General features: G+C 50.5%; 1 protein-coding gene across 1 annotated transcript in view; it reads right to left on the reverse strand.

Annotated features, from left to right (window-relative positions):
• Positions 1-2,116: 2,116 nt before the first annotated feature.
• LOC101731523 (lens fiber membrane intrinsic protein) overlaps positions 2,117-15,812 on the reverse strand; it is a 30,441-nt gene continuing 16,745 nt past the window's right edge. The window contains exons 4-5 of the mRNA XM_031892077.1: positions 9,199-9,333; positions 2,117-4,552 (exon numbers count right to left, since the gene is read on the reverse strand). Coding sequence (XP_031747937.1) covers positions 4,485-4,552; positions 9,199-9,333 — 203 coding nt within the window. The 3' untranslated portion in view covers positions 2,117-4,484. The remainder of the gene's footprint in view (positions 4,553-9,198; positions 9,334-15,812) is intronic.

Below are 15,812 nucleotides of genomic sequence, written 5' to 3' on the forward strand. Positions count from 1 at the left end.
CCGTCACTGCCCTCACCGTGAGGAACCCCCTACCCAACATCCCCCGGCAGGGAATTCCCCAACCCCCTCACTGCCCTCACCGTGAGGAACCCCCTACCCAACATCCCCCGGCAGGGCATTCCCCAACCCCCTCACTGCCCTCACCGTGAGGAACCCCCTACCCAACATCCCCCGGCAGGGCATTCCCCAACCCTCTCACTGCCCTCACCGTGAGGAACCCCCTACCCAACATCCCCCGGCAGGGCATTCCCCAACCCCCTCACTGCCCTCACCGTGAGGAACCCCCTACCCAACATCCCCCGGCAGGGCATTCCCCAAACCCCTCACTGCCCTCACCGTGAGGAACCCCCTACCCAACATCCCCCGGCAGGGCATTCCCCAACCCCCTCACTGCCCTCACCGTGAGGAACCCCCTACCCAACATCCCCGGCAGGGCATTCCCCAACCCCCTCACTGCCCTCACCGTGAGGAACCCCCTACCCAACATCCCCCGGCAGGGCATTCCCCAACCCCCTCACTGCCCTCACCGTGAGGAACCCCCTACCCAACATCCCCCGGCAGGGCATTCCCCAACCCCCTCACTGCCCTCACCGTGAGGAACCCCCTACCCAACATCCCCCGGCAGGGCATTCCCCAACCCCCTCACTGCCCTCACCGTGAGGAACCCCCTACCCAACATCCCCCGGCAGGGCATTCCCCAACCCCCTCACTGCCCTCACCGTGAGGAACCCCCTACCCAACAACCCCCGGCAGGGCATCCCCAACCCCCTCACTGCCCTCACCGTGAGGAACCCCCTACCCAACATCCCCCGGCAGGGCATTCCCCAACCCCCTCACTGCCCTCACCGTGAGGAACCCCCTACCCAACACCCCCCGGCAGGGCATTCCCCAACCCCCTCACTGCCCTCACCGTGAGGAACCCCCTACCCAACATCTCCCGGCAGGGCATTCCCCAACCCCCTCACTGCCCTCACCGTGAGGAACCCCCTACCCAACATCCCCCGGCAGGGCATTCCCCAACCTCACTGCCCTCACCGTGAGGAACCCCCTACCCAACATCCCCCGGCAGGGCATTCCCCAACCTCACTGCCCTCACCGTGAGGAACCCCCTACCCAACATCCCCCGGCAGGGCATTCCCCAACCCCCTCACCGTGAGGAACCCCCTACCCAACATTCCCCGGCAGGGCATTCCCCAACCCCCTCACCGTGAGGAACCCCCTACCCAACATCCCCCGGCAGGGCATTCCCCAACCCCCTCATTGCCCTCACCGTGAGGAACCCCCTACCCAACAACCCCCGGCAGGGCATTCCCCAACCTCACTGCCCTCACCGTGAGGAACCCCCTACCCAACATCCCCCGGCAGGGCATTCCCCAACCCCCTCACTGCCCTCACCGTGAGGAACCCCCTACCCAACACCCCCCGGCAGGGCATTCCCCAACCCCCTCACTGCCCTCACCGTGAGGAACCCCCTACCCAACACCCCCCGGCAGGGCATTCCCCAACCCCCTCACTGCCCTCACCGCGAGGAACCCCCTACCCAACATCCCCCGGCAGGGCATTCCCCAACCCCCTCACTGCCCTCACCGTGAGGAACCCCCTACCCAACATCCCCCGGCAGGGCATTCCCCAACCCCTTCACCGTGAGGAACCCCCTACCCAACATCCCCCGGCAGGGCATTCCCCAACCCCCTCACTGCCCTCACCGTGAGGAACCCCCTACCCAACATCCCCCGGCAGGGCATTCCCCAACCTCCTCACCGTGAGGAACCCCCTACCCAACATCCCCCGGCAGGGCATTCCCCAACCTCCTCACCGTGAGGAACCCCCTACCCAACATCCCCCGGCAGGGCATTCCCCAACCTCCTCACCGTGAGGAACCCCCTACCCAACATTCCCCGGCAGGGCATTCCCCAACCCCCTCACCTTGAGGAACCCCCTACCCAACATCCCCCTGGTGCGCCGATCATTTTTATGGGAGAAAAGAACCCCCCCATCTGCCTATTACCCCCTACATGTAATAATGAATTTCCCCCTTAGTAGGTTTATCCCAGAAGATCCCATAGAATATTCGGCTGAAGGACAAAGGGGAGGAGACACTTGGGGTGAAAGTTCTCACAAAATCTCATTTATTGGCTACAAGACACGGTTTCTAGGCGACGGATCAGAACTTTGCAGAGCTTTATTGGTTGAAGGAAACCCAAGTCACATGTGCTGATTAGTCCAATCAGTGCAGCCGGAAGGGTGAGTAACCAATGTGCCCTTACTGCCCCCGTGGCCTCACCAGTGGTACATAGAGGAACATGGGGCAGCAGGGTACCACTACATCCCTGTAGGGGCAATAAATGCTACTGGGCCCCAGTCTGTGACTGGGGCAGGTTTTGGGGCAGTTCTAGAGGTGGGACTGGAGGCAAGTGATGGCTTCATGAGGTACAGCTAGGCACCCACTGGCAGGGGCAATTACACCCACTGGCAGGGGCAATTACACACACCCAGTGGCAGGGGCAATTACACACACCCACTGGCAGGGGCAATTACACACACCCACTGGCAGGGGCAATTACACACACCCACTGGCAGGGGCAATTACACACACCCACTGGCAGGGTCAATTACACACACCCACTGGCAGGGGCAATTACACACACACACTGGCAGGGGCAATTACACACACCCACTGGCAGGGGCAATTAGAGGAACTAGAAAGAGGAACCATTAGGGACACCCAGTGGCAGGGGCAATTAGAGGAATGATTAGGGATACCCAGTGGCAGGGGCAATTAGAGGAACGATTAGGGACACCCAGGGGCAGGAAGGGGCAATTAGAGGAACGATTAGGGACACCCAGTGGCAGGGGCAATTAGAGGAACGATTAGGGACACCCAGTGGCAGGGGCAATTAGAGGAATGATTAGGGACACCCAGGGGCAGGAAGGGGCAATTAGAGGAATGATTAGGGATACCCAGGGGCAGGGGCAATTAGAGGAATGATTAGGGACACCCAGTGGCAGGGGCAATTAGAGGAACGATTAGGGACACCCAGGGGCAGGGGCAATTAGAGGAACGATTAGGGACACCCAGGGGCAGGGGCAATTAGAGGAACGATTAGGGATACCCAGGGGCAGGGGCAATTAGAGGAACGATTAGGGATACCCAGTGGCAGGGGCAATTAGAGGAACGATTAGGGATACCCAGTGGCAGGGGCAATTAGAGGAACGATTAGGGACACCCAGGGGCAGGGGCAATTAGAGGAACCATTAGGGACACCCAGGGGCAGGGGCAATTAGAGGAACGATTAGGGATACCCAGTGGCAGGGGCAATTAGAGGAACGATTAGGGATACCCAGTGGCAGGGGCAATTAGAGGAACGATTAGGGATACCCAGTGGCAGGGGCAATTAGAGGAACGATTAGGGACACCCAGTGGCAGGGGCAATTAGAGGAACGATTAGGGACACCCAGTGGCAGGGGCAATTAGAGGAATGATTAGGGACACCCAGTGGCAGGGGCAATTAGAGGAACGATTAGGGACACCCAGGGGCAGGGGCAATTAGAGGAACGATTAGGGACACCCAGTGGCAGGGGCAATTAGAGGAACGATTAGGGACACCCAGGGGCAGGGGCAATTAGAGGAATGATTAGGGACACCCAGTGGCAGGGGCAATTAGAGGAATGATTAGGGACACCCAGTGGCAGGGGCAATTAGAGGAATGATTAGGGACACCCAGTGGCAGGGGCAATTAGAGGAATGATTAGGGACACCCAGTGGCAGGGGCAATTAGAGGAATGATTAGGGACACCCAGTGGCAGGGGCAATTAGAGGAACGATTAGGGACACCCAGTGGCAGGGGCAATTAGAGGAACGATTAGGGACACCCAGGGGCAGGGGCAATTAGAGGAATGATTAGGGACACCCAGGGGCAGGGGCAATTAGAGGAACGATTAGGGATACCCAGTGGCAGGGGCAATTAGAGGAACGATTAGGGACACCCAGGGGCAGGGGCAATTAGAGGAACGATTAGGGATACCCAGTGGCAGGGGCAATTAGAGGAATGATTAGGGACACCCAGTGGCAGGGGCAATTAGAGGAATGATTAGGGACACCCAGTGGCAGGGGCAATTAGAGGAATGATTAGGGACACCCAGTGGCAGGGGCAATTAGAGGAATGATTAGGGACACCCAGTGGCAGGGGCAATTAGAGGAACGATTAGGGACACCCAGGGGCAGGGGCAATTAGAGGAATGATTAGGGACACCCAGTGGCAGGGGCAATTAGAGGAACGATTAGGGACACCCAGGGGCAGGAAGGGGCAATTAGAGGAATGATTAGGGACACCCAGGGGCAGGGGCAATTAGAGGAACGATTAGGGACACCCAGGGGCAGGAAGGGGCAATTAGAGGAATGATTAGGGACACCCAGTGGCAGGGGCAATTAGAGGAACGATTAGGGACACCCAGGGGCAGGAAGGGGCAATGGGGGCAGATAATTATCCATCGGAAACACTGGGCACATCCCGGGGGCCCCTCCTCACGTAGGCGCAGATATGGAAAATACCTGGAAAGACAGAGAGAGGAAACTGAGCTCCGTCCAACAAACTGCCACAGTTTGGGGCAATTTCCCACCCCGGTGAGAAGAGGAAATCCTGGGAACAAACCACCTTTTGTCTGTGACTGTGGGAAAAGCCGTAACAATGGCACTTTATTCCAAGTGGTTCCGTATGTGGCCCCAGCACTGAGCCAATAGGAGCATGGGATACGCTAACGGGCCAATCCCATTGGCTGTGTGGCACTGTGTCATACCTAGGGCAGCCAATCAGTGCGGAACTGTGACCTGCCCCAATCCAACCCAACATACCCACCCCCAGTGATTATTCCCTACCCACCTACCTGCACTTACTGTGAGTATAACCCCAATCCAACCCAACATACATACCCACCCCCAGTGATTATTCCCTACCCACCTACCTGCACTTACTGTGAGTATAACCCCAATCCAACCCAACATACCCACCCCCAGTGATTATTCCCTACCCACCTACCTGCACTTACTGTGAGTATAACCCCAACCCAACCCAACATACCCACCCCCAGTGATTATTCCCTACCCACCTACCTGCACTTACTGTGAGTATAACCCCAATCCAACCCAACATACATACCCACCCCCAGTGATTATTCCCTACCCACCTACCTGCACATACTGTGAGTATAACCCCAACCCAACATACCCACCCCCAGTGATTATTCCCTACCCACCTACCTGCACTTACTGTGAGTATAACCCCAACCCAACATACCCACCCCAGTGATTATTCCCTACCCACCTACCTGCACTTACTGTGAGTATAACCCCAACCCAACATACCCACCCCCAGTGATTATTCCCTACCCACCTACCTGCACATACTGTGAGTATAACCCCAACCCAACATACCCACCCCCAGTGATTATTCCCTACCCACCTACCTGCACATACTGTGAGTATAACCCCAACCCAACATACCCACCCCAAGTGATTATTCCCTACCCACCTACCTGCACTTACTGTGAGTATAACCCCAATCCAACATACCCACCCCCAGTGATTATTCCCTACCCACCTACCTGCACATACTGTGAGTATAACCCCAACCCAACATACCCACCCCAAGTGATTATTCCCTACCCACCTACCTGCACTTACTGTGAGTATAACCCCAATCCAACCCAACATACCCACCCCCAGTGATTATTCCCTACCCACCTACCTGCACTTACTGTGAGTATAACCCCAACCCAACATACCCACCCCCAGTGATTATTCCCTACCCACCTACCTGCACTTACTGTGAGTATAACCCCAATCCAACCCAACATACCCACCCCCAGTGATTATTCCCTACCCACCTACCTGCACTTACTGTGAGTATAACCCCAACCCAACATACCCACCCCCAGTGATTATTCCCTACCCACCTACCTGCACATACTGTGAGTATAACCCCAACCCAACCCAACATACCCACCCCCAGTGATTATTCCCTACCCACCTACCTGCACATACTGTGAGTATAACCCCAATCCAACCCAACATACCCACCCCCAGTGATTATTCCCTACCCACCTACCTGCACATACTGTGAGTATAACCCCAACCCAACATACCCACCCCAAGTGATTATTCCCTACCCACCTACCTGCACTTACTGTGAGTATAACCCCAACCCAACATACCCACCCCCAGTGATTATTCCCTACCCACCTACCTGCACATACTGTGAGTATAACCCCAACCCAACATACCCACCCCAAGTGATTATTCCCTACCCACCTACCTGCACTTACTGTGAGTATAACCCCAACCCAACATACCCACCCCAAGTGATTATTCCCTACCCACCTACCTGCACATACTGTGAGTATAACCCCAATCCAACCCAACATACCCACCCCCAGTGATTATTCCCTACCCACCTACCTGCACATACTGTGAGTATAACCCCAATCCAACCCAACATACCCACCCCCAGTGATTATTCCCTACCCACCTACCTGCACATACTGTGAGTATAACCCCAATCCAACCCAACATACCCACCCCCAGTGATTATTCCCTACCCACCTACCTGCACATACTGTGAGTATAACCCCAACCCAACATACCCACCCCATGTGATTATTCCCTACCCACCTACCTGCACTTACTGTGAGTATAACCCCAATCCAACCCAACATACCCACCCCAAGTGATTATTCCCTACCCACCTACCTGCACATACTGTGAGTATAACCCCAACCCAACATACCCACCCCCAGTGATTATTCCCTACCCACCTACCTGCACATACTGTGAGTATAACCCCAACCCAACATACCCACCCCAAGTGATTATTCCCTACCCACCTACCTGCACTTACTGTGAGTATAACCCCAACCCAACATACCCACCCCAAGTGATTATTCCCTACCCACCTACCTGCACTTACTGTGAGTATAACCCCAATCCAACCCAACATACCCACCCCCAGTGATTATTCCCTACCCACCTACCTGCACATTACTGTGAGTATAACCCCAATCCAACATACCCACCCCAAGTGATTATTCCCTACCCACCTACCTGCACTTACTGTGAGTATAACCCCAATCCAACCCAACATACCCACCCCAAGTGATTATTCCCTACCCACCTACCTGCACATACTGTGAGTATAACCCCAATCCAACCCAACATACATACCCACCCCCAGTGATTATTCCCTACCCACCTACCTGCACATACTGTGAGTATAACCCCAATCCAACCCAACATACCCACCCCCAGTGATTATTCCCTACCCACCTACCTGCACTTACTGTGAGTATAACCCCAATCCAACCCAACATACCCACCCCCAGTGATTATTCCCTACCCACCTACCTGCACTTACTGTGAGTATAACCCCAATCCAACCCAACATTACCCACCCCCAGTGATTATTCCCTACCCACCTACCTGCACATACTGTGAGTATAACCCCAATCCAACCCAACATACCCACCCCCAGTGATTATTCCCTACCCACCTACCTGCACATACTGTGAGTATAACCCCAATCCAACCCAACATACCCACCCCCAGTGATTATTCCCTACCCACCTACCTGCACATACTGTGAGTATAACCCCAATCCAACCCAACATACCCACCCCCAGTGATTATTCCCTACCCACCTACCTGCACATACTGTGAGTATAACCCCAATCCAACCCAACATACCCACCCCCAGTGATTATTTCCCTACCCACCTACCTGCACATACTGTGAGTATAACCCCAATCCAACCCAACATACCCACCCCAAGTGATTATTCCCTACCCACCTACCTGCACATACTGTGAGTATAACCCCAACCCAACATACCCACCCCAAGTGATTATTCCCTACCCACCTACCTGCACATACTGTGAGTATAACCCCAACCCAACATACCCACCCCCAGTGATTATTCCCTACCCACCTACCTGCACATACTGTGAGTATAACCCCAATCCAACCCAACATACCCACCCCAAGTGATTATTCCCTACCCACCTACCTGCACATACTGTGAGTATAACCCCAACCCAACATACCCACCCCCAGTGATTATTCCCTACCCACCTACCTGCACATACTGTAAGTATAACCCCAATCCAACCCAACATACCCACCCCCAGTGATTATTCCCTACCCACCTACCTGCACATGCTGTGAGTATAACCCCAATCCAACATACCCACCCAAGTGATTATTCCCTACCCACCTACCTGCACTTACTGTGAGTATAACCCCAACCCAACATACCCACCCCCAGTGATTATTCCCTACCCACCTACCTGCACATTACTGTGAGTATAACCCCAACCCAACATACCCACCCCCAGTGATTATTCCCTACCCACCTACCTGCACATACTGTGAGTATAACCCCAATCCAACCCAACATACCCACCCCCAGTGATTATTCCCTACCCACCTACCTGCACTTACTGTGAGTATAACCCCAATCCAACCCAACATACCCACCCCCAGTGATTATTCCCTACCCACCTACCTGCACTTACTGTGAGTATAACCCCAATCCAACCCAACATACCCACCCCCAGTGATTATTCCCTACCCACCTACCTGCACATTACTGTGAGTATAACCCCAACCCAACATACCCACCCCCAGTGATTATTCCCTACCCACCTACCTGCACATACTGTGAGTATAACCCCAACCCAACATACCCACCCCAGTGATTATTCCCTACCCACCTACCTGCACATACTGTGAGTATAACCCCAACCCAACATACCCACCCCCAGTGATTATTCCCTACCCACCTACCTGCACATACTGTGAGTATAACCCCAATCCAACCCAACATACCCACCCCCAGTGATTATTCCCTACCCACCTACCTGCACATACTGTGAGTATAACCCCAATCCAACCCAACATACCCACCCCAAGTGATTATTCCCTACCCACCTACCTGCACTTACTGTGAGTATAACCCCAACCCAACATACCCACCCCAAGTGATTATTCCCTACCCACCTACCTGCACATACTGTGAGTATAACCCCAATCCAACCCAACATACCCACCCCCAGTGATTATTCCCTACCCACCTACCTGCACTTACTGTGAGTATAACCCCAATCCAACCCAACATACCCACCCCCAGTGATTATTCCCTACCCACCTACCTGCACATACTGTGAGTATAACCCCAATCCAACCCAAGATGTAGGACCAGGAAAACCTCCAGTCAGCAAATCGCTTTCCAAAGAAATTTACTGTCACACCGGTATATACTGCCAGGGCCAATAGGGCAAAGAAACCTATAGAGATAAAATAAATCCGTGATATTCCTGTCACTCCCCCCATACAGTATAACAGGTACCCCCCATAATATTCCCACCTGTCACTCCCCCCATACAGTATAACAGGTACCCCCCATAATATTCCCACCTGTCACTCCCCCCCATACAGTATAACAGGTACCCCCCATAAGATTCCCACCTGTCACTCCCCCCATACAGTATAACAGGTACCCCCCATAATATTCCCACCTGTCACTCCCCCCCATACAGTATAACAGGTACCCCCCCAACTATCCTGTAATGTGGGGTAACTGAACCAAAACCTTCTATCATGGGGATTAACTTTTTCGTCAAGATCCAAAAGCTTGCAATCTAATTCATAAGACTTGCACTGTGGGGGGGCAGAAATCTAATTGAATTTCTCTTATTCTCCAGTCGTCGGGATCTGCGTCAGAATAAACCTCGCTGCCTTGAAACACTCCTATCTGACAGGTCCCCTGATTTATAGCCCCCGGGGTGCAGGGGGGGGGGTATATGTGTTTGCAGAATTCTCTTGGGAAAACCTTGAACTGCGAGGCCACAATATTCCCCAGGGTTTCACCTCTCCTTTGTCCCTCAGGGAAGGTGTGTGAATCTCTAATCTGTGTGTATTAACTCTTTATTTGCTGTGTGACTTCCCCTACAGGAATGAAAGAGCCCTCAGCTCAGCGGCCCCCAACCTGTGCCTCGGGGGGGGGGGGGGGTAACATGTTGCTCACCAGTAAATAAAGTTTGGGGGGCCCTTCCCTAGCTAGAGGCTTAGCCATAAAGCAAGGTTTGGCTGCTGCTTACAGTGGGGATCAGACAGGACAGTGGGCAGGCGTCCCCGCCTTCTTATTGGATGAAATCGATATACATGGACAAATACACAGTGTTGGATAACCCCATTAATTAAATCAGAGATGTTCAGCCTTCAGCTCTTGGGTGGTGGTAAAACTGTAAGAAGCAACGTCCCGGCCCCTGGCAATGGTTGCAATGGTTGCAATGAAAGTGTGCAAGTGCTGACCCCTGCTGGTGGAGTTTGCACACCGACATGTACGGAGTTATTTAACACATTCATACTGGGCATTAATTTGGGGTTCAGGTTTCCTGTCACACCATGTGACCCGACTGGATCCAGACCCCCGGACTATGTACAGCCCACCCTAATAAACATGAATTACTTTTATTGTCTCCAAAAGTTCTCTCCCTATATCTGTAACTCCCTAATGTATCACCGTTCCAGCTTTCATTGCTATTGTGCCTGACGGAGGGGCCTTAGAGCCCAAAGCTTGCAATCTAATTCTATTTTTTACTTTCCAACAGAGGGTTCTAGACTTTATTAACCCCACCTCACTGTTCTTCCTATTGAGCTACACAAGTCGTTCCTCACCTCATCGTTCTTCCTATTAAGCTACACAAGTCATTCCTCTCCACACTGTTCTTCCTATTGAGCTACACAAGTCGTTCCTCACCTTCCCTTTCTTCCTATTGAGCTACACAAGTCGTTCCTCACCTCATCATTCTTCCTATTGAGTTACACAAGTCGTTCCTCACCTCATCATTCTTCCTATTGAGCTACACAAGTATTCCTCAACTCACTGTTCTTCCTATTGAGCTACACAAGTCGTTCCTCACCTTATCGTTCTTCCTATTGAGCTACACAAGTCATTCCTCACCTCCCCTTTCTTCCTATTGAGCTACACAAGTCATTCCTTACCTCATTGTTCTTCCTATTGAGCTACACAAGTCGTTCCTCACCTCATTGTTCTTCCTATTGAGCTACACAAGTCGTTCCTCACCTCATAGTTCTTCCTATTGAGCTACACAAGTCATTCCTCAACTCATAGTTCTTCCTATTGAGTTACACAAGTCATTCCTCACCTCATCATTGTTCCTATTGAGCTACACAAGTCGTTCCTCACCTCATCGTTCTTCCTATTGAGCTACACAAGTCATTCCTCTCCTCACTGTTCTACCTATTGAGCTACACAAGTCGTTCCTCACCTCACTGTTCTCCCTATTGAGCTACACAAGTCTTTCCTCACCTCCCCTTTCTTCCTATTGAGCTACACAAGTCGTTCCTCACCTCATCGTTCTTCCTATTGAGCTACACAAGTCATTCCTCACCTCATAGTTCTTCCTATTGAGCTACACAAGTCATTCCTCACCTCATCATTGTTCCTATTGAGCTACACAAGTCGTTCCTCACCTCATCGTTCTTCCTATTGAGCTACACAAGTCATTCCTCACCTCATCGTTCTTCCTATTGAGCTACACAAGTCATTCCTCACCTCATCATTCTTCCTATTGAGCTACATAAGTCGTTCCTCACCTCCCCTTTCTTCCTATTGAGCTACACAAGTCATTCCTCACCTCACTGTTCTCCCTATTGAGCTACACAAGTCATTCCTCACCTCACTGTTCTCCCTATTGAGCTACACAAGTTGTTCCTCACCTCACTGTTCTTCCTATTGAGCTACACAAGTCGTTCCTCACCTCATTGTTCTTCCTATTGAGCTACACAAGTCGTTCCTCACCTCATCGTTCTTCCTATTGAGCTACACAAGTCATTCCTCAACTCATTGTTCTTCCTATTGAGTTACACAAGTCATTCCTCACCTCATCATTCTTCCTATTGAGCTACACAAGTCGTTCCTCACCTCATCGTTCTTCCTATTGAGCTACACAAGTCATTCCTCTCCTCATTGTTCTACCTATTGAGCTACACAAGTCGTTCCTGACCTCATCGTTCTCCCTATTGAGCTACACAAGTCATTCCTCACCTCATCGTTCTTCCTATTGAGCTACACAAGTCATTCCTCACCTCATCATTGTTCCTATTGAGCTACACAAGTCGTTCCTCACATCACTGTTCTTCCTATTGAGTTACACAAGTCATTCCTCACCTCATCGTTCTTCCTATTGAGGTACACAAGTCGTTCCATACCTCATCGTTTTTCCTATTGAGCTACACAAGTCGTTCCTCACCTCATCGTTCTTCCTATTGAGCTACACAAGTCATTCCTCACCTCACTGTTCTCCCTATTGAGCTACACAAGTCATTCCTCACCTCACTGTTCTCCCTATTGAGCTACACAAGTTGTTCCTCACCTCACTTGTTCTTCCTATTGAGTTACACAAGTCCTTCCTCACCTCATCGTTCTTCCTATTGAGTTACACAAGTCATTCCTCACCTCATCGTTCTTCCTATTGAGCTACACAAGTCATTCCTCACCTCATCGTTCTTCCTATTGAGCTACACAAGTCTTTCCTCACCTCACTGTTCTCCCTATTGAGCTACACAAGTTGTTCCTCACCTCACTGTTCTTCCTATTGAGCTACACAAGTTGTTCCTCACCTCCCCTTTCTTCCTATTGAGCTAAACAAGTCGTTCCTCACCTCTTCGTTCTTCCTATTGAGCTACACAATTCATTCCTCACCTCATCATTCTCCCTATTGAGCTACACAAATCATTCCTCACCTCACTGTTCTCCCTATTGAGCTACACAAGTCATTCCTCACCTCACTGTTCTTCCTATTGAGCTACACAAGTCATTCTTCACCTCACTGTTCTCCCTATTGAGCTAAACAAGTCATTCCTCACATCACCGTTCTTCCTATTGAGCTACACAAGTCATTCCTCACCTCACTGTTCTTCCTATTGAGCTACACAAGTCATTCTTCACCTCACTGTTCTTCCTATTGAGCTACACAAGTCATTCCTCACATCACTGTTCTTCCTATTGAGTTACACAAGTCATTCCTCACCTCATCGTTCTTCCTATTGAGGTACACAAGTCATTCCTCACCTCATCGTTCTTCCTATTGAGGTACACAAGTCGTTCCATACCTCATCGTTTTTCCTATTGAGCTACACAAGTCGTTCCTCACCTCATCGTTCTTCCTATTGAGCTACACAAGTCATTCCTCACCTCCTCTTTCTTTCTATTGAGCTACGCAAGTCATTCCTTACCTCATTGTTCTTCCTATTGAGCTACACAAGTCGTTCCTCACCTCCCCTTTCTTCCTATTGAGTTACACAAGTCATTCCTCACCTCATCGTTCTTCCTATTGAGGTACACAAGTCATTCCTCACCTCATCGTTCTTCCTATTGAGGTACACAAGTCGTTCCATACCTCATCGTTTTTCCTATTGAGCTACACAAGTCGTTCCTCACCTCATCGTTCTTCCTATTGAGCTACACAAGTCATTCCTCACCTCCTCTTTCTTTCTATTGAGCTACGCAAGTCATTTCCTTACCTCATCGTTCTCCCTATTGAGCTACACAAGTCATTCCTCACCTCATCGTTCTTCCTATTGAGCTACACAAGTCATTCCTCACCTCATCATTGTTCCTATTGAGCTACACAAGTCGTTCCTCACATCACTGTTCTTCCTATTGAGTTACACAAGTCATTCCTCACCTCATCGTTCTTCCTATTGAGGTACACAAGTCGTTCCATACCTCATCGTTTTTCCTATTGAGCTACACAAGTCGTTCCTCACCTCATCGTTCTTCCTATTGAGCTACACAAGTCATTCCTCACCTCACTGTTCTCCCTATTGAGCTACACAAGTCATTCCTCACCTCACTGTTCTCCCTATTGAGCTACACAAGTTGTTCCTCACCTCACTGTTCTTCCTATTGAGTTACACAAGTCCTTCCTCACCTCATCGTTCTTCCTATTGAGTTACACAAGTCATTCCTCACCTCATCGTTCTTCCTATTGAGCTACACAAGTCATTCCTCACCTCATCGTTCTTCCTATTGAGCTACACAAGTCATTCCTCACCTCACTGTTCTCCCTATTGAGCTACACAAGTTGTTCCTCACCTCACTGTTCTTCCTATTGAACTACACAAGTTGTTCCTCACCTCCCCTTTCTTCCTATTGAGCTAAACAAGTCGTTCCTCACCTCTTCGTTCTTCCTATTGAGCTACACAATTCATTCCTCACCTCATCATTCTCCCTATTGAGCTACACAAATCATTCCTCACCTCACTGTTCTCCCTATTGAGCTACACAAGTCATTCCTCACCTCACTGTTCTTCCTATTGAGCTACACAAGTCATTCTTCACCTCACTGTTCTCCCTATTGAGCTAAACAAGTCATTCCTCACATCACCGTTCTTCCTATTGAGCTACACAAGTCATTCCTCACCTCACTGTTCTTCCTATTGAGCTACACAAGTCATTCTTCACCTCACTGTTCTTCCTATTGAGCTACACAAGTCATTCCTCACATCACTGTTCTTCCTATTGAGTTACACAAGTCATTCCTCACCTCATCGTTCTTCCTATTGAGGTACACAAGTCATTCCTCACCTCATCGTTCTTCCTATTGAGGTACACAAGTCGTTCCATACCTCATCGTTTTTCCTATTGAGCTACACAAGTCGTTCCTCACCTCATCGTTCTTCCTATTGAGCTACACAAGTCATTCCTCACCTCCTCTTTCTTTCTATTGAGCTACGCAAGTCATTCCTTACCTCATTGTTCTTCCTATTGAGCTACACAAGTCGTTCCTCACCTCCCCTTTCTTCCTATTGAGTTACACAAGTCATTCCTCACCTCATCGTTCTTCCTATTGAGGTACACAAGTCGTTCCATACCTCATCGTTTTTCCTATTGAGCTACACAAGTCGTTCCTCACCTCATCGTTCTTCCTATTGAGCTACACAAGTCATTCCTCACCTCCTCTTTCTTTCTATTGAGCTACGCAAGTCATTCCTTACCTCATTGTTCTTCCTATTGAGCTACACAAGTCGTTCCTCACCTCCCCTTTCTTCCTATTGAGCTACACAATTCATTACTCACCTCACTGTTCTCCCTATTGAGCTAAACAAGTCATTCCTCACATCACTGTTCTTCCTATTGAGCTACACAAGTCTTTCCTCACCTCACTGTTCTTCCTATTGAGCTACACAAGTCGTTCCTCACCTCATCGTTCTTCCTATTGAGCTACACAATTCATTCCTCACCTCATCGTTCTCCCTATTGAGCTACACAAGTCATTCCTCACCTCACTGTTCTCCCTATTGAGCTACACAAGTCATTCCTCACCTCACTGTTCTCCCTATTGAGCTACACAAGTCATTCTTCACCTCACTGTTCACCCTATTGAGATACACAAGTCATTCCTCACATCACCGTTCTTCCTATTGAGCTACACAAGTCGTTCCTCACCTCACCGTTCTTCCTATTGAGCTACACAAGTCATTCCTCTCCTCACTGTTCTACCTATTGAGCTACACAAGTCGTTCCTGACCTCATCGTTCTCCCTATTGAGCTACACAAGTCATTCCTCACCTCATCGTTCTTCCTATTGAGCTACACAAGTCATTCCTCACCTCATCATTGTTCCTATTGAGCTACACAAGTCATTCCTCACCTCATCGTTCTTCCTATTGAGCTACACAAGTCATTCCTCACCTCATCGTTCTTCCTATTGAGCTACACAAGTCACTCCTCACC

Source organism: Xenopus tropicalis, chromosome 8 (genome assembly GCF_000004195.4).
Source record: "Xenopus tropicalis strain Nigerian chromosome 8, UCB_Xtro_10.0, whole genome shotgun sequence".
NCBI lineage: Eukaryota > Metazoa > Chordata > Amphibia > Anura > Pipidae > Xenopus > Xenopus tropicalis.